Genomic DNA, 21,917 nt, shown 5'->3' with positions numbered 1-21,917 from the left:
TACGATAAAGGGAAAGGTAAAGTACTGAAAACAGGAACAATGAAGATGAAATAGGAAAGGATCAAAGAAAGCAAAGCACAAATGGAAGGTGGCTTGCCAGACAGAAAGGTGAGTTCTTTGAAGCACAGAGAAGACAGGGAAAAAAATCAAGGGGAAGAGAACAGCTAACATTTCTGGAGAGAAAGAGCAAGAAAAGGAACAAGGTGAGAAGTCTTAACAGAGAAGTTAAGGAAAAGAGGTGTGTAAGGAAAGCCAGGACTGTGTATGCATGCTGTGAATATGTACAGCATTCAGCTTAGTCAGAAGTTTCAGGAAGTTTCTAGTCCTTATGGCTTGGAAGTGTGCCAGCCATGCCTGCTGACATATCCCAAACCATCATATTGGTTATGTAAGATTCCCCGTGGTTCCTTTCCTTTCCCAAGACCAGCACCACCACACTAATTAACACGAAGTACGACTAATAAGAGACAAAACATGAAGATCATGGCCTGAATATACAGAGTACAAAATCCACCTCTGCTTGGTACTAACTGTAATTGTTGACGTAGGTAGAGAAGCAGAGCTCTTATCTTGCAGGCAAGTTAAGGGATACTCCCACTTCATAGTAAAAGTCCTGCTCACCCTACAGCAAGGATACTAGGTTAGACTACTTACTAGATTGGGGCTACTTTTCCATTCTTTTTTCTGATAAAGAACCTTAATTTTTCAAAAATATTCATTCAGATGAGAACTAGAACATTGTCATCAGTTCTACTACAAAAATACACCTTTCCCTATCAAGTATTGCCTGCCCTCATCAGAATACTAGATATTGTAAAAGTCTTGTGTATGGTGTTCTTTTCTGAACAACTGTGTATCACTGAACTTTGGGTGTGGAAGAGTAAACATTTGTATATTATTGTGAAATAGTCCAATACAGATTGTGTTAATGAAATCAATCACAAGGTTTCTCCTTGTTTCAACAGACTTTGGATCAAATCGTATGAGAACATTAAGCAGCAGATTCTACCTTCTTCAGGACCCAGGACAAAATCAAAAAGAGAACAAATTAACTTTGTTAGGAAATGACTCTCATATTGCAAAGACAAAATTAAAAAAGCGAAAATGTAAGCTTCTAATATAACCTCTACGGACATAGCGCTGAGCAAAATAGGTGTAGCTTTCATTTAGTAAAAAATATTATTTGGAAAGAGTGGCTTCAGATAGTATTCTAAAACAGACTATAATTTTAAAGTGCAGTTTCCTAATCAATGAACAAGATGAAAAAACTTCAATAGCCGTAATAGTTAAACAATAAGAACCAGGAAAACGATACCAGTGAAATCTGGATATGATTCAGACTGAAATATATATATTTTCTGGCTGCTAGGGGGGGAAAGTTGCAATTTCAAAATGACTTAATATTCAGAACTATAAAAAAACCAGCAAACTTTATTAATATAAGCAAATCCCAGAAAAGTGATTTTTAAGGTCAATTCACTGGGAAATTCTGCACAGGAACCATTGAAAAGCTTTTGTATGGCTACTTGTTCAGGACAGATTCCTAGTGGGTTGTCTCCTGTTTCTAAGTTTTATACTACCCATATCTCATATTGAAAACATTAGGGATAAAATAGTGCATTTCTGTTGCTGCAGTTCTTACTTTCTCTCGCTGCCCAATATTACAGAGCTCATTCTTTATCAAAGTTAGTTATTGATTGGATCAGTAAAAATAAACTTTTTTTAAAAGGGTCAGAAATGTAACATTCCTGTTTGGAAATCAAAGAACTTAATAAACAGACACAAAATCAGTTCTGACATTAACTAAACATTTTAAAATGTAAGGTGTTAATGTCTTTAAATATACAGTCAAATGTTATCAGAGTGCTGTTAGTATTACTAAACGAAAACTCCAGTGCTTTCCTATCAAACATTGCAAAGACAGATAAATATACCAAAATTAGAGAAGTTTTTAAAGAAAAAAATAACAGTGTTTAAGAAATACCTCTTGAAGTTTCAACTGTTCTATGGATGTAGATGTCTCTGAGCTTATTCCATGGAGGCTGGAAATTTCCTGCTAATAGGCAGGAAGTAAGAGAGATTAGAAAAGGAAGAAACTCATTTGGCATTGTAATAATTTGGGAAAAGCACTGGGTTTGTGAATGCTTTTTAACTTTTATTTGTCAGGCAATACAAGTTTAGTTTTTTTGAGAGTCAGATTTTGTTTCCTAATTTTAATATTGTCAGATGTGAGCCACATCTGTCAAATAAAGAAGTACCCAAGTACCGCACCCCACGTAAAATGAAAACAAGGAATTTTCTTCTCTGTTCCTATTTCAACAAATACTGTGAACTTGAAAGAATGGCCCCATGTCAGGATAGACTGGCTAGTATGTTTATGTCTGTGCATAACAGGGGTCTTATGCCATCAAGATACTCCATTGAAAATTATACCCTACAAGTGAATTTCTCATTAGGCCAGTTCATACATGCAACAGTCCCTAAGCTACTGCCTTCAGCTATGTGAAGAGCTGTTGGTGGGGAGACATTCAGGAAACACAACTTGAACAGGTCAGCAAGGCCACATAAACCACAGCAGCCTAGGACTATGTGTCTAGATCCCATGCGGAGGTGCCAGGTGATCCAACCATGTGTTTGCGCAAGTGTCTCGCAGCCTGAGCTGGGTCATGGCCTTTCATAATGCCAGAACCAGTTGCAAGAGGGCGTCCAATCATTTAAATTAGTCTGAGGCAGAGCACCATCTTACATTATACAATTTCATTTTGCTCAGCCTACAGCCCATCTTGGTAACACAGCCAGGAAAGAACACTGCCATAGAAGTAACATTTGACCCAGCAGAATTATGAGCGTGTCAAAATTCCCTTCTAATAAAAAGCTTTTAAATTTCTATGTTCTAGTAGGACCAAACTTTAATTTCCTCTCAGACACCATACTTTTCTGACAGGCCACTGGTGCTTCCCATCTACCATACCGGGTAAGTGGCCAAGAGTGAATGTCATGCTGATTTATTTCTGCTGTAGGCACCAAGAAAACCTGCTAAAAACAGTTTTCTACCTATTGTGACTACATATAAAGTATCCTTTAAAATTCCCTTCCCTACATTATTTCCTCTTTCCTTCCTCCTGGTAGCCTCCATAGGTTCACTGTTCTCTACGTCCTTCTCTCTTTTAAACCCACTAAACAACTTTTATCTCCCCCCCATCTTCACCTATATTTCTTAATTTACTTCATTTATATACTGCCTTTCTCCACAATGGAGACTCAAAGCAGTTTACATCATTCTCCTTACCTCTATACTATCCTCACAATTACCCTGAGAGGTAGGTTAGGCTGTGAATGTGTGACTGGATGGAAGTCACCCAATGACTCCCACATCCTACTCTGAAACTCTAACCACTACCCTACACTGACATGGGAGGGATTAACTGTTGAACTGTATCATACAGCCATGCCTGGGTGAGCCATGCAAGTCATGAGGTATCAAGTCACTCAGTGGTTGCTTCTGGCCCTGGCCCCAACGAGTCCTAACTCAAAGGGCAAAACAGCCCTGGAAAGGGCCCTGCCCCCTCCTCCTGCATTTTACTGACAAAAACCAAGCTTGCAATATTGGCTAAATTGTTATGGTTGCACAGCAACAGCTACTGAGGGCAACTGGTTAAAGCCACAGGAGCTCCTTTTATCATTTTGGGGTAGATCTTGGCATTAACCCAACACTGGTATTAGAAGCAGACATGCACAAGGCATCTGAGGTATTTTAGGTCCCTCCTAATGCGAGGAAAGAGGCAGGAATGGGGAAGAATGATGTGGCCAGGAGCTCTTGAATATTCTCTGCCTTTCTAAAGGTTCCATGGTTAGCAGACTAGACTGAGTTGTCTCTTTGTTGCTAGATAAATGCATTTGGATCTGCTAGCTGCAGGATCTCCTCCTTCCCCTGGAACTCCAGAAGTATCATCCTACGGTTTTGAGAATCACTGAAGTAACTATCAGGTGCTATGCTAGTGGTTTTCAAAGCTCAAATATTTTCGTATCACCTTGCCTACTCAGACAACCTTGGCACATCTGTTTTGCAAAGGACGTTGGGTCATGTTTGAAAGTACACATCTAGCTCACTTCACTTCACCCAAGGATGCTAGCCAGGTCTTTTGTGCCTAACCATTAGCCTGCATGAACCACCCTGGAAACACTTTCCTTTCTGTGTGTGACAGTGAGGAGGGCAGGCAGCTGGCTGTCAAACAAGCTTGTCCGCCATTACTGGGTTTCTCAATAAACTTTTGCTGGGCTGTCTAGATTACCCTGGGAAACCACAAATTTGTGATGAACAAACAGCACGTTGAAGATTTTTTTAAAAAAGAAGTTATTTTTAAAATACACTCCCTTTAAATATAGACAATTTTCTTGCACATACATAAATACATATATAAGAAAATTGTTTTCTTTGCTACAGCATTGCTTCTTAGTAATTAATTCTGATTTGATTACAAATTAGAATTGTAATTAGATCACTGAGGTGCACATGTTGCCTTAAACTGACACTAGAGGAAGTTAAGTCTAGCTTTCTATAACTGACATCAGGGAAGGGGAAAGCAGTGTGTCAGAGTAAAGCTACCTTAGCTTCCTAGTTGCTGGTCTTGGGAATTCGAAGACTGTTTGGGACCTTCAGCCGGTTCAGAACATGGCAGCCAGGCTGCTGGGAACACGTTTTCTCAGTGATAAAAGAATGGATCCTGGTTTATACCTAGACACCATTTCATGTATGAACTTTGACCCCAAAAGCCAGGGGATATGATGAGCCCCTTTCCTCCTCTATAAGCATCCCCACCTGCCTCAGAGGTCCTTCTCTGGGTGCTCCCTGCCTACCGAGGCTGTCAGGCACAGGCCTCTGCTGAGGTGGTGTTCCATTTATGAGACTTCCTCTCTATCAAATGTACCAGGTACCTTCATTATGGTCTTTTAGGCATCTAGTGAAGGTTATCCTGCTTCTCTGTGCTTCTAATAATGAGGGGGGAGGGGAGAGGGGGAATAGATAAAAGGTAATTTGGTTGGTGGGTGGGAAGGTGAGACTGAAGCAGGGAGAGGTGAAGATAGGAGGGCTGCCAAGGAAAGAAGAGGAAGTAGCATGGGGAGGGAATACTGGGGAAGTGAGATGCTTCCCCTGCAAGTCCTTGCAGGTTCCCCACTGTGCAACTTGGCCAATTCTCCCAGGGAGTGGTTGTGAGGGGGAGGGAAGAAGGGAAAGCTGAAGACCGGGGGAGCAAATAAAGGTAGGGTGGGTGGTGTGTGGGAAAGAGAGAAGGAAGCAAGAAAATGGGAGAGGCTAGGGGGGCTTTCAGGGAAGGGAAAGAGAAAACGGTGGGGAGGGAAAAATGAGATGCCTCCCACAAGTCCTTGTAGGTCCCCTGCTTGTTTAATCATATTTGAAAATATCCAATTTTAAGACCAGCAGCTACCTCTTCTTACCTTTCACGATCGAGACTTGTCGCCAGAGAAAAATGAGTATTGCTACCAGGTGACCAATAATGGGTGTTTTACAAAAGTTTTCCCCAGTCCCCACTTTTTGGGTTACAGGTAAGTATCAGAGACATGCGTGTGAGCATGCAGGTTAGTAAAAACTTCTGTTCATCAGTAGTTTTTCTAGACTTATTTTTTAGGTTGCATTTATATTTTATGAACTCAAGGAAAAAGGGAAGGAAAACTTCTCCAGGTACAGCATCCCCTGCCCTGTTGCTATAGCCATAGTTCTCCTTCATGCTTTCTGAAGTCAGCAGGACTATAAGTGGGTGCGAGGCAGAGGACTGGCTGGAGTGAGCAGTAGAGTGGGTGGCTAGAATATTATAGAGGAACAAATTCTCTCTGCATTGAGAACAGGAGACACTTACAGGTCAAAAGGAGACTTACGAAGAATGGTGAGGGGGAGGAGGATCTAATTTGTGCACAGCAGTACTGCTGGAAGACAGCATGCTTTCAATTAATTTAATATTCAGATTAGTTAACCAACAGACAACTCAGTTTTCTGAAACTGTTCAAGACAAGGCTTGTGCAAGGAAGAACAGAAGAAAGCAATACAGTTTCCTCTGTTTCTAAAATTTAGACTGGCCTGGTCTGCTGTTCTTTTGCTACAGCCTGACTGCAGAAATCAATAGCGGAAGCCTTTCAAAGCATGGAGATAACCACTGTCACCTGCTAATGTCTGTTCATCACATCATTGTAAAAGCACAGCTACACACGTTAGTTGAAAAGTTGGCAATGCATCCTAAAATTTCTTAGCAGTTTGCAAACACCAACAAATTGTGTGCCTCATACTCTCTTAAGTTGCTTGGGGACTGAAGCTTACAGGAGGGCCAATTCAATAGCCACTTCTGATTTCAAAATTTGCACCTTCCTGAAACAACCTATAAATATAAACTGGTAAATCTGAACACAAAAACATGTATTTTTAAAATCCTTCTGTGATTCCCCAACCCTCTGTGCTGGACACCTTTTATTTCCCAACAAATTGAATTTTTTTTTTTTACTGATTCCAATCAATTTATGGCCATAGATCTTAACCCAGTCAGAGACTTGAGACACATTTCAGCTGTTTAACTGACTTCAAAAGCTTGCACCTCATGTTTGGAGGGATGTGCTCTTCCCAACTTCCACAGAGGTCATGGGAGCCATTTTGAATACTGTACACACAAGTGACATTGCTTTAGGACTGCAAAGGCTCCCCAATATCTTCATCACAATTTAGTCTGCTACCTGTAGAGCAGGCCAGAAGATTAAGAAAGGTGATATAAAAATCAACTGTCTAGGATATCTTAGCTTTTTGAGCTTTGGGGAAAGGAAAATTTGTAAGATCTGCTCTCCTTACTGCTGATCATGAACTTTCCTGGGGACCCTCATGCTTATGGGGTACCTGCCCACAACACAATCTTGGCCTGAAGGGCTCTCTCTGCCTTTTCTCGTTCTTCAAAATCTGGTCTTTTGACTGCTGTCAAACCCTGCAACTATGCAGAAATGAACTATGCCAGAATGGTTACACCCAGGCTCTGCATCTGGGTATTTCCCACTCTCTATGGCTGGTTTGCTACTGTGACACTCTGACTGAAAACTGGCAAAGAAACATTTCATTGCACAAAGAACAAAATAAAAAACCAACAAAAGACCACAATTCCCTCAAGTAAAAATGTGGAGGCCAATGAGGTTTGCTGACTGCACAGTCATCTTTTGTGTTATTCAACATGGAAAGCAGGCACAGAGGAAAAGGCAGCAAACAGGCCACCTCAACCAGCACTGTAGTAGCTTGATTTACAGTGTACATAATATAGTCGGGGGCTTAGGATTTGTATCTGGGAATATGTCTGAGACATTCCAGAAATCTCTAGGTTAAGAATAAGTGGCCACCAAAACATGTTCTAGGTTGGCAAAAGTGTGTTTAGGATTCTCTATCTCTCCCTGGTTCACCAGGGAGGAAGAGGAAGGGAAGAGTATGGAAGTGAGATTTACCCTAAATTTCTACAAGGGAGCACACACACACCCCTCCTGAAATTAAAATAAAGTTTCAACTGGAAAATCAATTAATTAAGTGTTGCTATATTAGCAAATATTAAAGTTTTTAAAAGGTGCTTCTCTGGCAGAGTTAACTACTATTTCCTGACTTTTGCTAAACATGAAACACGTCCAACATGGCTATGCCAACGCAAAGTGTTTGGAAGCAGAAGGTAGGACAGAATGCAGCTACTCCTCTACTAATGGAGGACAAGGGAGTACATATTTTCAAGACCTGTCTGTTACCTAGTGGGCCAAAGTTTAACTTCTAAACCCCCAAATGGAGCTTGAGTGATCTCTTCCTGTGTAAGCCCACTCACCCAGCCTCTTTAGGAAGAATTGTGTTACTTATTTATTAAGATGTTTTATTCCACCTTATCTTAAACTCAGATAAGGAGTCCAGAGACATTTCTTAATTAAAGCCAGGTTCTGAAAGATAAATTTAGGGTCATCTTCCTGCCTTGGTTCACTTTATCAAAGGTGAACAATGGTTACATTTAATAATGAAGTGTATGGGGGTTGGAATTTGTGCATGAACAGGAAGAGAAAGTTGCAATGATCTGGGAAACATTACATCTGCCCAAAGTACTGTTTTCTTCAAGCAACCTAGTTTTTAATTAAAAAAACAGAAATCTCTATTAATATAACAATAAGTGCAAATCTGCCATTTTAGTTTAAATATAAAAGATGTAACTGGGTTTCTTCTTCATACTAAAGCATAAACTTATATGTAACTGAAAATACACAGAGTGTCATAGTCAATACTGAGCTGATATTACACACTGCTTCTTTCTGGGAAGGGGGGAAGCTTCCAATTTTGCTCAGTGCAATGTTCTGAAGGCTGTTCAAGGGGAAAAAATATAACATGTTAATGTGCAATTGCTAACTCGAATTTTCCTAAAATTAAAGATGAGACGTGAGCCACCTGTTGGTGGAAACACGGAAGAGAAAAGAGAAACCATTTGCAATACTGACAAAGGCAAAGCTGCAAAGAAACAGATCCAGGGTGGGGGCTTGGCTTGAGTAACAGGAAGGAAAACATGGGACGAGTGAGGGGATGTAGAAACGCCAGAGACGTAAGCGATGACTTCAGGATGAGGGTGGGGTGGGCAGAGACAGAAAAGTGAAGTAGCAGGCAATCTCCTGGGGACATTTGCAAGGAATGGCATCTTCATTATTATAAAATATATTTCCACATTCTTTGCATGCTCATGCTACCTTTTATGATTATATAAACCCCCTTCACCTCACCATTCCTACCTGACATTTGTGAGGTCTCTCTGATGTGTGCACCTGCTTGATGTGCCCATTCAAGTGGTCAGGCCTTTAAAAAAATACAGAAAGAAGGAATAAATCTACAATTACTTTCACATTCAAGCCAACAAAGATTTTCAGTTGACACATTTGCTAAGCTGTGCAATTCATTAATGAAATCAGTTACATTTTGTCCATGTACCTCAGTACAATGCTCTGTACAAACACCTATTCCACAAGTTTCTGATGAAAACAAGGGCTACAATCCTGTATGTAGCTAAACAGCTTAACAGTGCAATCCTACGGAGAGTTACTCCAGTCTAAGCTCATTGAAATCAATGGGCTTAGACTGGAAGAACTCTTCCTAGGATTGCAAGGTAAGTCTCATCAGCTTCAACCAAGGTTTTTTTTCTGGGAAAAGAGGTGGTGGAACTCAGTGAGTTGCCCTTGGAGAAAATGGTCACATGGCTGGTGGCCCCGCCCCCTGGTCTCCAGACAGAGGGGAGTTTAGATTGCCCTCTGTGCCGCCGAGCAGCACGGAGGGCAATCTAAACTCCCCTCTGTCTGGAGATCAGGGGGTGGGGCCACAAACCATGTGACCATTTTCAAGAGGTTCCGGAACTCCATTCTACCGCGTTCCAGCTGAAAAAAAGCCCTGGATTCAACTAAATGGAAGAATCTTGTGTGCAGGAGTCCAGTTATACTAGGTATTTCTTCTGAGAGAAGAATATGAGCCATAGTTGCCTGATCTTGGACAACATCTCCACAGCAAAGAATGCTACAAGTTGAAGAATTGCCAGACCATCTATCTAATTAATAGAAAGAAACAAAATCATGTAATACTTTTTATAGAGGCCATTTGACTTCAATAAAAGCTATTACAGGTTTTGTTTCTTATTCTGAATTTTGCATAGGCCAACAATACAGCTGTTTACGACTTTTATCTCATTCACAGCAAATGCTGAGCATCTGGAAAACTGATATGCTACTGAATCTAGAGATCTAGACATTGCTTTTCAAACACACTTATGTGAAAAATTTAACCATACAATCTACCTGAAATTTTATTTACATAGAGTTTAACATTTAAAGTACTTGTCCATGCTTCCCTGAATGCAGAGCCGGAAACAAGGGCGTCTAAGCATAAATGTAAGTGAAATAAACTTTAAAAACTGCAAAATGCTTTTTGACATACTGGAAGCTAGAATTATTAGGCAATGCATACAATTCCAGAGTGCTGGAGTTTAAAGGAAAAACCACAAGCTATCAAAAATGTTTTTTAAAGTTGACAGCTCATCCTGGAACCTCTTTCAAAAATAGAGCATGAGATCTGAACCATTTGCTTTTATGCAGGTTTACTCCAAACTTGCCACAAAACAAAATCTAAAACAGGACAATTGTGATTTTTACATTGAAATCAGTAGGATATAAGTTACTTATTTACTTACTAAGTTTTTCTTCCCTGCTCAAAGCAGTTTGCAATAAAACAAATAAATTAAGGGCAGGGCTTTTTTTCAGCTGGAACACGGGGGGAACGGAGTTCCGGAACCTCTTGAAAATGGTCATATGGCTGGTGGCCCCACCCCCTGATCTCCAGACAGAGGGGAGTTTAGATTGCCCTCCGCACTGCTCGGTGGCACGGAGGGCAATCTAAACTCCCCTCTGTCCGGAGATCAGGGGGCGGGGCCACCAGCCATATGACCATTTTCTCCGAGGGTAACCCACTGAGTTCCATCACCTCTTTTCCCAGAAAAAAGTCCTGATTAAGGGTGACCAGAAACCTGACACATTTAAAACATCAACTCAAATAACATCATTAGCATCAAGTCAGGAAAAGTCCTGTCTAAACAATACAGCCTTACACTGTCTCTTCTTGAACTGGATAAGAGAAGAGGCTGCCCATTCTAAAGAAGAGGTCACCACAGAAAACATTCTTGTCCTGGCAGTTACAGATCCTTTAAGAAGGGAAAAGCGACCAAACCTTGTTGTCAGATCTTGGGGTCTGTCCATCTTAAGACTGCAAACCTATGCACACTTACTGAGGAATAAGATCTGCTCGTCTCAATGGGACTTACTTCCAAGTAAACATGCTCAGAACTGGGTTTCATGCTTGCTCCTCTGATTTCAAGAGCCCTTTCTCACAACTAACATTTGCTGGACTGACGGTGAAATCAGTGAAATCAATGGGCTTAAAGTTAACTCTGTTTAGGATTGCATTGTGTCTTCCGATTGAACCCCACAGGGTTCAAATGGAGGACTGCCCAAGTAGTAAGACTATATTGTTTGTTAAGACTGTAACCTTAACTTTACTAATTCTGAGAATTTCCATTAGATAATGCAATAGAATCTGAAAATTATAGTTGTATTAGGTCTGCGTTTCCAGCCTTGTTCTGAACAGTCAGCCTGAAAAGCTGCTGATTTTTGTGGTGGGAGGATTTTTTTTTGTGGTGGGAAGAAAGCCTTGCATTGTCTGAAACCCAAAAGCTGCTTAGAAACAAGTTGTCCCACCCTCCTCCCCCACTTTTTCTGTCCTCAGCCAATTACACAGAGCTCAGTGGAATCCAGAGAGACAGGAGATAATACAGTTCTTCAGTGCAGTTGTTAAACCTGATGCAAAGGCAGGTGGGCTGGACCTGTCCAACTGGATACTCTGGTTTGGGTCTAAAAGCCACTTGTATGCTCGGAGATGTCTCCAGCTTCATGGCAATGATACGCCATGAATCAATTCCTAATTTTTACAGTTGCTGCAAACATAACACAGACTTTCAGAGCTCTTCTTAAGCTTTTAAAGCAAGGGATGTCATTCAGCTAAATCAATCAATTAATTGGTTAAATCCGTGTAAGTGTGCATATGCATAAAACCAATACTTCTGCAGAAAAAAAACATGCTCCTTGGATCAGACTACTTGGAAGTAAGCCTCATCAATTTTAATGAGCCCTGCTAATAAAGAAATATGCAGAACTGCACCATTAGAGCCTGCTCTGGCTTGACCGGTGTGACGTTTTTGCCTTTATGATGATGGGGCGAGCTAACCAGCTTTGTTTGTTTTTTTATTGCTGAAGCTGTTGACTTGCAAGAGACTCCTAGTCCTGCTGCAGGGAGAGAAAGATGGCAGGCTCCGATACAGGAGGAGGATCTCTCTTAAAATGTCAGCTGATTAACTGGGACTGTTTTTTAAAATCATTTGAAATGTCCGCAAGCGTGCAACTGAGCAAGCCACATGTCACATGAACCTGCCTTATACTGATTTACCAAAGAGGGCATTGTCTACTCTGACTAACAGCAGCTCAGGTGGGGCTATAGCTCTTTTTTATAAGGGACCTTTAGGGCTTTCCTTTATCCAAGGGTTCCCAATATACCAGAAGAGCCAAACCCTGGCTTGTGGCTCAAGACATCAGCATGCCATGGACTATCAGCTAACTCCTACATTCAAGCTGCTGCCACAGTCAAGCCATTCTTGAAAAGCAAAGCTACCAAGGCTGGAAAAGCAGACAACTCTACTTGCATAAATCAGGAGAAACTCTGGCTAGACAACATTTCACAAACTCTTCTGTAAGACAAGTCTGTTAGGCGTATATAATGCTCAGGTAAATGGGAACTCCAACAGGGCTTAGTTGTCACTTAGTCTTTGTTATTAGTCTCTCTTCATTTGGGAAAAAAGGGGAAATAAAGATCTTTCTTTGTCTCAATCTTTAAAAATTGCCAGTGCTTTTATTAACAGAGTTTGACCAACAAGACTGCTACACAGAGAGATTTATTATTGCCAGGCAAGAATACCTAGGATTGATCTGTAATGCCTCAATTTTGAATGTACTTACTTGTAAATTCAATCCTAACCATGCTTACTCAGAAGTCCCATTTGTGTCAAACGCAGGCTGCAATTCCAAGAACTCTTGGATGGTAACATGTACCCCTAAAACTCTATCATTTATTTTGCAGTAAATGTATTTAGGTTTGGGGTTTTGGTCATCCAGACTCTGAACCAATATACGTACCTAAGCTTGACTGACTCCACAAAAGCTACCATTGTCTTGTACACCAAGAAGCAAAACAAGGTGAACTTCTATATATCCAAAATGGAATACAGCCTTAAACATCTGTTCCTCTTTTTTTTCAACAAGCAAAGAAGGAGCAAGAGTTTATGATTTTCAATGCAGAAAATTCTTGGTTCAATTATCATACCAGCCAGTTATCCCAAGCAGAATCCCAGAGTTAACAAGTTATGTCCTGCTGTCCTTCAGCATGCAAACAATTCAAGTCTAGTTGCAGAGGGGACTACTGAAACAGCAAAACAAGCCCAAGAATGGACTCTGTTTCTCATAACATTGCCTATTCTTCTTGCACTGGGGGTGGACCAACAGCAAAAACAACTCAAGGGCAGCATGCTTTGGGCAGTGGTACTTTAGCAGTGACAATGAAACAGGGCAGGGATTCAAAAGTCACCTACACAGGATCTCTCACAAAATGACATCAATCCTGTACTGTAACTCTTGGACTGCATGAATTAGTCACTTGGAATGGCAAAATATCTTATGCCAGTTCTGCCTTTAATTGTCAATTACATAAAGCTCCCCCTCACATCAGATTCCTTTCTGAACTCAAATAGAAGCATAGTTCACCTAAACATAGTTACGGTGCCACCCCAAGCAGGTCTACTCAGAAATCTACTTAAGTCAATTCACTGGGACTTACTTCCATGAAAGTGACCTTAGGATTGCACTGTAAGTTTCCACATTTTATATTAATTGAGGAAGTAAAAGACAGCCACTTTATTTAAATACTAAGGGCACAACAGTCGTCCCCCTGCCCTGGAAAGTGCCCAGCTACTGCTCATTTCATCAGTGTTTGCACAGAAGAATGTTTTCCTTGAATAAGACAGGAATACCTTCAAAGAGATAAATGTGAGATTACAAAGGCAGCAACTTCACAGGGTGTGATTACTGAAACCTGAATTCTGTATTTACTTCAGGACAATTCCGAAGGGCTATGAGGCTAAGGGGCCCCAGATCAGAGGCAAATCACATGCTTTGCATGCTAATGTGTCTAGTAGGTTCTGTCCTTGTAATTCTAGTCAAAAGGATCTCAAGCAAAAAGGATAAGGAAGCGTGTCTGAGATGTTGCCGAGCTGCTGCCAGCCCGAATAAACCGTACCGGCTGTGGCAGACCAAATGAAAAACGCACATGTCTTGGCAGGATATAGGGTTTAAACATGGGTATATACCAGAGAGCTATTTTGTTAAGATGTAGCTGCTAACTCCTCCTTTCAGTGTGGGAAGAGCTTGCACCTATTCATCATCACTCCAGCTGCTACCATTGCCGTGTTTCTTTAAAATGTGTGTATGCATATAAGAAGCACTAAAAAAAACTGGTAGCCAGCCCAAGTGCAAAAGCAAAGGAACACTGGAGAAGGCTGGGAGGGCCATCTGGAAAGGGATCTACAGGATGGCCTTTTACAGCCCAATCCTATATATGCACACACTTAAGAATTTTCACTAAATTCAGTGGGACTGACTCATCTCCAAGTAAACGTACAGAGGATTGCAGCCTTAACGGTGTAAACTGAGCCAACAGTGCCCTGTCCAGACTTGTGTGTAACGTACACTAATACAATAAACAAATGTAGGAAACTGTTAGATTCAAGATCAGAGACACCTTAAATATCAAGATTTTCCAGGCACAGGCTCTCAAAATCAAAGCTCCCTTGAAACCCACTGGACTGAGAGGCAAACCAAGGCTGGATTTGTACATTGCTCTCTTGCGACTATCTGGTTTCCTCCTTTACATCAGCCCCACAGAGAAATCCACACTGGAAGCAGGTTTGTGAAGGGTACAACTAGCATTTGGTGTCATCTCTTCAACAAACCTGGTTTTCTAAAGCAGCAGTTGAGGAAGTCGGATTGAAGCCCTGTTTTAATGTGGAACTCACCGCGATAGTGTCACAGACTACTACTAAGTATCTGCCCTCAGTCCATGAAGTGGACGTGTTCAAGGTCATCACATACAGGCACGTTCTATTCCAAATAGTCTCATCTACTTCTAAGGTGAAGGAGGGGACACACACACACCCTAAAGTTCTACTTAACGAAGTTGAAAAAAGAAGCCAGGTCTTGCTCCACACTGGCCATATCTATGTCTTACAATGCAAAAAGCAAAACTGATCTCCCCCCGCAATAATCGTGCAACATACCCAATTCTGAAAAAGGCAAAACGCTAGAGAACAGTGTTTAATTTCAAACCATTCTCCCCACAAGAGGACTCATTAACTGAATTGACATAGTGTAGTTAGTTGTTAGTTTTGGATAGGAACTGGGAGACTCAAGTTCGAATCCCCACTCTGCCATACAAAGCTTGCTGAGTGACCTTAGGCCAGTCACACACACTCTGTCTAACCTACCTCACAGGGTTGTTATGAGGATAAAATATGGGAAATAGTGTAAGCCATTCTGGGTTACCAGTGGGAAGTGAGATATAAATGAATTAAATAAATGAACTCCAATAAATTTTATATGGCTACAGGACCAGCGTAATTCACAAACCCTTGGGTGCTCTAAGGAAAACTATGTGCAATGTGGACCTCCTGCACCTCGTAGCCCCTCCTCCTCTGTATTATCAACCCCTGAAGACCCCTCCTGCTCCCTGCAAATGCACATAGCCTTGCTAGCTACATGCCCACTACATGGCTATGCTTTCTTGCAGCACAATCCTGAATGTGTCTACTCAGAAGAAAACCCTGTGGAGAGTGATGAGGCTTGCTCTCTAAAGGCTGCAATCCTGTGCATGCTTTCCTGGGAGTAAGCCGTATTAAACACAGTCTGACTTACCTCTGAATAAGCATTAACAGGATCAGGCTGTTAAAGAGTCCCTTTACCCATAACAGCCTTGATACACTGTTTGCCACAATAAACATGAAATAGATGTAGAAGAGCCATGTGTCTCCAAACACAGACTGGACATTCACCAGGGAGCCATTGCATCTCTCCAGGACATGTTCCTGAGTGTTTATAGAGTTATGCCTTTTCCCTTCTGCACATTACATGTTTAGTGCTATAAACATTACGAAATACTGGCATGCCTGAGCTGAGACATGAAGCATAAAGTTGCTCCTTGCCTGTGGCCTCGGAGGAGAATAGCTCTTCAGTCTAGCATAAGCTCTTACAAAGTTCCAAAGTGACCTGTGCAACAGCAAGGAAGACCTCTATGCAGGTATCCGAAAGAACAGATCATAATTACATTAGCTACTAAAAGCTGAGTTACAAGGACTATGGAGTGCCCCTGCTTTCCACTTTCAGAACCCCAGTTATGTTCTTACCTAGAGAAACCTTTTCCGCAGCTCTGACAAATATAAGGCTTTCCCACAGACCCGTCATGGGACCGAACGTGATAGGACATTCTGTCTTTCCTCTTGAACCGCAGCCCACAGACCGGGCAGGAGTAAGGCTTCTCACCAGAATGTGACAGCTTGTGCCGGTTCAAGTGGTACACATCCCGAAAAATCTTCCCACAGATCTCACAAGCCACTTGCTTTCTTGTCCGGCTTCTCTTTCGGGGGGCCTCAGGGTCCTCCAGACCTGGAACCCCGTTTTCACCCAGCCTCGGCGGTGGAATGTCTATGTAGCCCAACTGTAAGCTGGTTACCCCATGTTGGGCTTCGTGCTGCCGTAGGCGGTTGGCATCTGTAAATACTTTCCCACAGAGGCCACAAGGAAGAATGCCGGCATCCCTCAAGCCGCCTGGAGCGCTGAACATCATGGAGTCCAAAAGGTTGGCTTTGCGGGGTCGCCCTCTTCCCCGTTTGCTGTTTAATGAAGGAGCAGCCGGCCCCACGTTCTGGAAGGGTGAAGCTAGCAGCGGCGGGGACAGTGGGCCCGCAACCATGGGCAGGCGGTCGACACCCTGCAGGACAGGCAAGGATGACTGGGCAGCTGCAGAGAGGGCAGCTCTGGTGGCCTCATCTTCAGGCATTCCAGCGATTCCATTGCCATTGGGTGCTAGTCCAGTGCCATTGGTCATGTCGAGGGGGAAACCAAGATCGGTGGTGGCGGCACCCGGGCGGAAAAGCATGATGTCAGGGCGGGCGGCTGGGGGGACCAGTATCTGCACGTTGGACTGCTTGATGACCTCTTGGCAGATGTCAATAACAGACCGCATGAGGAGGAACTTGGCAGCGGTCATGAGCTCGGGGAAGCTCTCCAGGCGCACCACGATGCGCGAGGTGTAGGCAAAGTCCAGGATGTCCCCAAACACCTTGGAGCTGATGGTGTGCATCTCTAGCTCCCGGCCGACCCCGGGGGCGCCCCCTGCCCCGCCGCCACCCCCGGCCGCTTCAGCAGCGCCCCCGTCCTGCGCCCCGGGCCCTCCGGCTCCTCCTCCGTCGGTCCCGCCGCTCAGCCCTTGGGCGCTGAAGACAGACTCGAAGTACTCACTGCAGGCGGCCAGCACCGCCCGGTGCGCGGGGAAGCTCTCGTCCCCGACCCGCAGGAGCACGTCGCAAAAGCGCCCGCCGTTCTTGCGCTGCTGGTTGAGACTGTGCAGCAGGTCGGTGCTATGGCGGCTCACCTGGTACGTGTAGCAGCCCGGCGGGGACGGGCCGCAGGAATTGGCAGCAGCGGCGGCGGCTGCAGCGACGGCCGCCTCGCTCACCCGCTCCATCGGGGCTGGCGACCGGCCTGCCCTGCCCGCTTGCCTTCCCCCGCTGCGGCCAGCAGGGGGCGCGCTGTCCCGGCGCTCAGCCGCTCGGCTTGGAGGTGCCCGTGCGCGCGCGTCCGCCTAAAGACACAGAGAGAGAGCGAGAGATGGGGCGGGGGGAAGAAAAGAGACAAGGGGGAATGGCGCACGCGCTCAGCCCCGCGCCTTACAGAAAATTCCCCGGGCCCCGACGGCGCTGGGCGCGAGCGCGCAAGACTAGTGCTTTTGCAAAGGCGCGCGGGGATCGCGAGGGAAGAGAAGACGGAGAGGCAGAAGGGAAGAGAGAGGCAGGTGGGGAGGAACAAAAGGCTCGGGCGGAGGGGGGCGCGCGCGCGCCGCACGGACCAGCGATTGCAGCAACAGCCGAGGCCCCCGCCGGAGAGGGGGGGGGTGCTCCGTTGCACGCTCTTTGCGGCCGCCACGAGGCGCTGCGGAGGAACGGAGAAGGCGGCTGGTGTCGGAGGAAGCTCCTTTTCTTCGCCGTCGAAAGCCTGGAAGTTTTCGGGGACTGCCGGCGCTCTGTCTGGTCTATCTGTTCGTCCCCCTCCCTCTGTGTGTGTGTATGTGTGTGTGTTTGGAGAGGAGGAAAGATGGCAGCGGCTGCACTTCCTCTTGCACTTTCACCCCTGGGGGGGGAGGAAGAGAGGAGGGGGGGCTGATAGTACGAAGCCCCCCCGTTGGAAAAAAAAACCCTTTCGCTGTCTGTCTTCCGCGGGGCTCTTGCTTGCAGCTCCGGCCTTTGCTGGTGGGCCGCCCAGGCTGTCGCGCTGCAAACTTTGCTCGCTCTTCTCCGGCTTCAGCGCCCCCCACCCTGTGGATAAAGGACCCCCCCACCTTTCTCTCCAGCCACTGAAGCTCTTCCCCCCTCCCTCGCTTCCTGCCCCCCTCCCTCCCTGCATCCGCCAATGCAAAAGCAGCCAGAGGCGGCAGGCCGGCCCCCACCCCACGCCACCACCAACCCCCCTTCCTGGCCACGGGGGCTGGGGGCTGCTGCAGTCGCCCTCCCCCTCCCCAGCACTGATCTGCCAATGCCGAGCAAGCAGCGGCAAGGGCCCCCGCCCCAGGCCGAGCAGGGCGGCGGGGGGAGAGCGATTTGTAAATATCCCCCCAGTACATGCACAAAAAATATCTTCAGCCGGGTGTGGGTGGGGGTGAGTTTAATCCTCCCCCACCCGGTAAATGCAGATGGTGCAATTCAAGAACTCTGCCCTCGCAGAGCTCCAGAGAAAGCTCGCCCCCCTCCCGGGTGGGGAAATCGATCCCTGGGCTTCGACAGGGATGAGACAGAAGCTCTTCTGGTTTGCAAAGGAGGGAGCCGAAAGGGGGGGCGGGCGTAGGCTGTTGCAGGGGCCCCTCCCGAAACCGAACCTTCCCCCACCCGGTGGAGCCCCTCCATGGCGCCCAGGGAATGCGCCTGGCTGTCGGGCCCCGCCATCTATAGATTGCGAAAGGAGCCCCCAACCGAATCCCGTGTATGGGCTCAGCAAAACGCTCCCAATCAAGGCCCCGATTTAAATCCTATGAAGCTGCTATCAAGGCCGGGGGCAAGCCTGTCTCGGTTGGATTATACGACTAAACAAATAGCTGCAACTAGGACAGGGCCTCAGCCTTATCTTCTCGAGTGTTCCGCGAGTCTCTGAAGTTTGCCTGCATGCTTTTCTCCAGTTTGTACTTTTGGAATGAATTGCCCATAAGTTGCTTTTGGACGTGAAATGAGCTATTGTGAATGCTGGTTCCCTTGAGGGCGCACTGGTAAATGTCCATCGCCGCAGTTGCCCCTTGAAAGCTAGAAACTCGCTGAAGCTGTGGTCAATTCTTTCTTTGCATCACTGTCCCATGGAGTATAATGGCTTGAGCACTTCCCCCTCCCCCTCCAGGCATTACTTTTCTTTATATGTATATTTTTGACTGGGCAACAAGGCACGTTTAAATTGCGTGCAAAACTTTCACTTTTGGAAGCTCACCAAGGAATTTCTTGTTGAGCAAAGAAATAAAATACAAAACCGTTGGGAGGATTGATGTGCAAATGACCAACAAACCTTCAACAACCCCTCTCTCCCTATGCCAGTATCCTAACATCTACTTAAGGCCCCATAATACCTTGACTCCCCTGAGCAGGATGCTGTTGTAACTTTGGCAGCAGCCCTCTAGAGCACAAGGTTTGTGTGTGTATGAAAGATGAGCGACTTGTTGAGGTCTTTTGTGCCAGAAATGCTGATGGCAAAAAAAAGCCCTACATCAAATCCTCACATGACAGTGCTAGAGGTATTGTCCTTTAAATCTACTTTCTCTTTGCCTGGAGCAATTACTGTCAAAGAAATAAAAATCTACTGACGTTATACTGCAAGTGATAAAGTTTAAAAGGTGGTATTTCACGTGCTTCTTAATACTGAAATAGAATAAGTGGCACTTCTAGAGTGTATAAACTCTTGTTCCTTCCCTAAAACCCTCCCTGGTTTAAAGCTTGGCTTTGTTTACTTTATGCAATATTCTGCTTAAATAGCTGCTATTTTAAGTAGTTGCTGTTAATAACTGCATTTGATATTTAGTATAATTTTATAGTTTATAATTTTATAAATTATTATAATTTAGTAGCAAAATCGAAAAGAGTCCAGTAGCACCTTTAAGACTAACCAACTTTACTGTAGCATAAGCTTTCGAGAATCACAGTTCTCTTTGTCAGATGACACATCTGACGAAGAGAACTGTGATTCTTGAAAGCTTATGCTACGGTAAAGTTGGTTACTCTTAAAGGTGTTACTGGGCTCTTCGATTTTGCTACTACAGACTAACACGGCCAACTCCTCTGGATTTATGATTTAGTATAATCTTGTATTTTATCTATTATATCATTTAAAATTAATTTTAAATTATAGGAACTGTACAGCTGTATATTATATTGTGTTGTAGATTCCCCTGAAGAAGCCTTTTTGGTAAATCATATAGGGAATTTTAATCTGAATAAACAATTTTCCTTACTTGCACCATTGACTTTTTTGCCTGCTCTTTTATTTCTGTGAATAGTGCAGCCTTCTTGTTCTTCTTTACAACTGTGTCTCCAACATTCTGTCCCAGTGGCTGTTGTTTAATTTATTTATATTCTAGCTTCTACTTCTAGGCAGACCCGCCTCCCACTAGCTTACATGGTTACAACTAGCAAATTCATTACTTTTTCTTTTGCCCCTACAGTAACTCTGATTCCTTATGTTAGTGATAGTTTGTCCGCAGTTGGCAATTTCTCTGGATTGAAACACTGTGCAGAATGGTCCTATATCAGTAAGGGGGAGTTGTTAGAGCAGTGGAGCTTGGAGAACACATTCAAATCCCTTACCAGACACTGAGTTTGTAGAGTGCCCTGGGTCAGGCAGTTATCAGCCTTACCTATATGGGGGAGATTGTAATGGTAAAACGGAGGGAGAGACATGGATGTATGTTGCCCAAATGCTAAATAAAAGACCTGTAGAGCGAGATTTGACTGGCTGGGAACTTCAGCCACCCTCACCTTTCCAGTTCCCCCAACCCTACATCCATTCTCTCCTAGTTTGTTTTCCCAGTTCTCCCTCAGGCCTCCTTCCAATTGTCTGTCTCCCAAGCTTCTTTTCCTGGGCATCAGCTTCTGTCTCAAACGCTGATAACTGCAGTAGTTTGAAAGGGCATTTGTATTTCCCTCAAAATGGAGACCATGAAGTATGATACTTTGTTCAGATGACAGCTTTGTTTCAAATTTCTGCAATCACATTATTAGATACATCATCCTATTACAGGGATTGACAAATGCCAAGTGCCAGATCACTATGGCACCTAGAAATTTCACTGGTGCCTAGTATTTTTTAGCAATCATTTTTATTGTAGTGTGTCTCCATAAGAACTTAGTATTTCACCTCAGAATATGTTTTGTTGTATGTGCATGAAGTTTTTGTCAATGCCTGTTTATATGTTAACTATACGGCATTCAGTGGTGGAACTAGCTGCTTTTTATACTGCCTCCAATATTCAAGTAAATTGAGCTTTTACAGCAATCATGGAATGATCAGAAATATATAACATTACAGTAATAATGGAATGATTAGAAATAGGGAAGAAGTTAAACTAGGGTTTGGGTTAGCTTTTTACCATAGTTATGACAACCACAGCTATCCTTATATACATCACGTTTGTTACAGCTTTTAAATTACAAGAAACTGAAGAGGTTAGGATTAGGTTTTGTAACAGCAATAATAGAAAATATGGTAATATATGAAACTCAAGACTTAAAAACAAGTCTGGTTCTTAAATTTTTGGGCTAGCACGTGGAGTCAAAGAAAACTTGTCAAGGCTTGTATTTGAATGCATTGATTTATATTGTATATTGATTTATTTATATTGATTTATATTTGTATATTTATATTGATTTATATTGTAAGTCCACCTTGAGTCTCATTGAAAAAGTTGGACTATAAATAAATAACTA

The 21,917-nt window shown here is 43.8% G+C and overlaps 1 protein-coding gene across 6 annotated transcripts in view; it reads right to left on the bottom strand.

Annotated features, from left to right (window-relative positions):
* The window catches only part of PATZ1 (POZ/BTB and AT hook containing zinc finger 1), a 38,168-nt gene extending 19,517 nt beyond the window's left edge, over positions 1-18,651 (bottom strand). Inside the window, exons 1-4 of one of the 6 annotated variants that reach the window (XM_054996301.1) lie at positions 17,813-17,927; positions 16,092-17,548; positions 8,788-8,851; positions 1,985-2,056 (exon numbers count right to left, since the gene is read on the bottom strand). In XM_054996301.1, the coding sequence (XP_054852276.1) occupies positions 1,985-2,056; positions 8,788-8,851; positions 16,092-17,431 (1,476 nt within the window). In that variant the 5' untranslated portion in view covers positions 17,432-17,548; positions 17,813-17,927. Of the gene's footprint in view, positions 1-1,984; positions 2,057-8,787; positions 8,852-16,091 lie in introns of all 6 variants that reach the window. The other 5 variants (XM_054996304.1, XM_054996302.1, XM_054996306.1 and 2 more) reach the window with 5 other exon arrangements.
* Between the last annotated feature and the right edge of the window lie 3,266 nt (positions 18,652-21,917).

The sequence above is a fragment of the Eublepharis macularius genome, chromosome 13 (assembly GCF_028583425.1).
Source record: "Eublepharis macularius isolate TG4126 chromosome 13, MPM_Emac_v1.0, whole genome shotgun sequence".
NCBI classification, from domain to species: Eukaryota; Metazoa; Chordata; class Lepidosauria; order Squamata; family Eublepharidae; genus Eublepharis; species Eublepharis macularius.
This window is presented reverse-complemented; position numbering and strand designations above follow the sequence as displayed.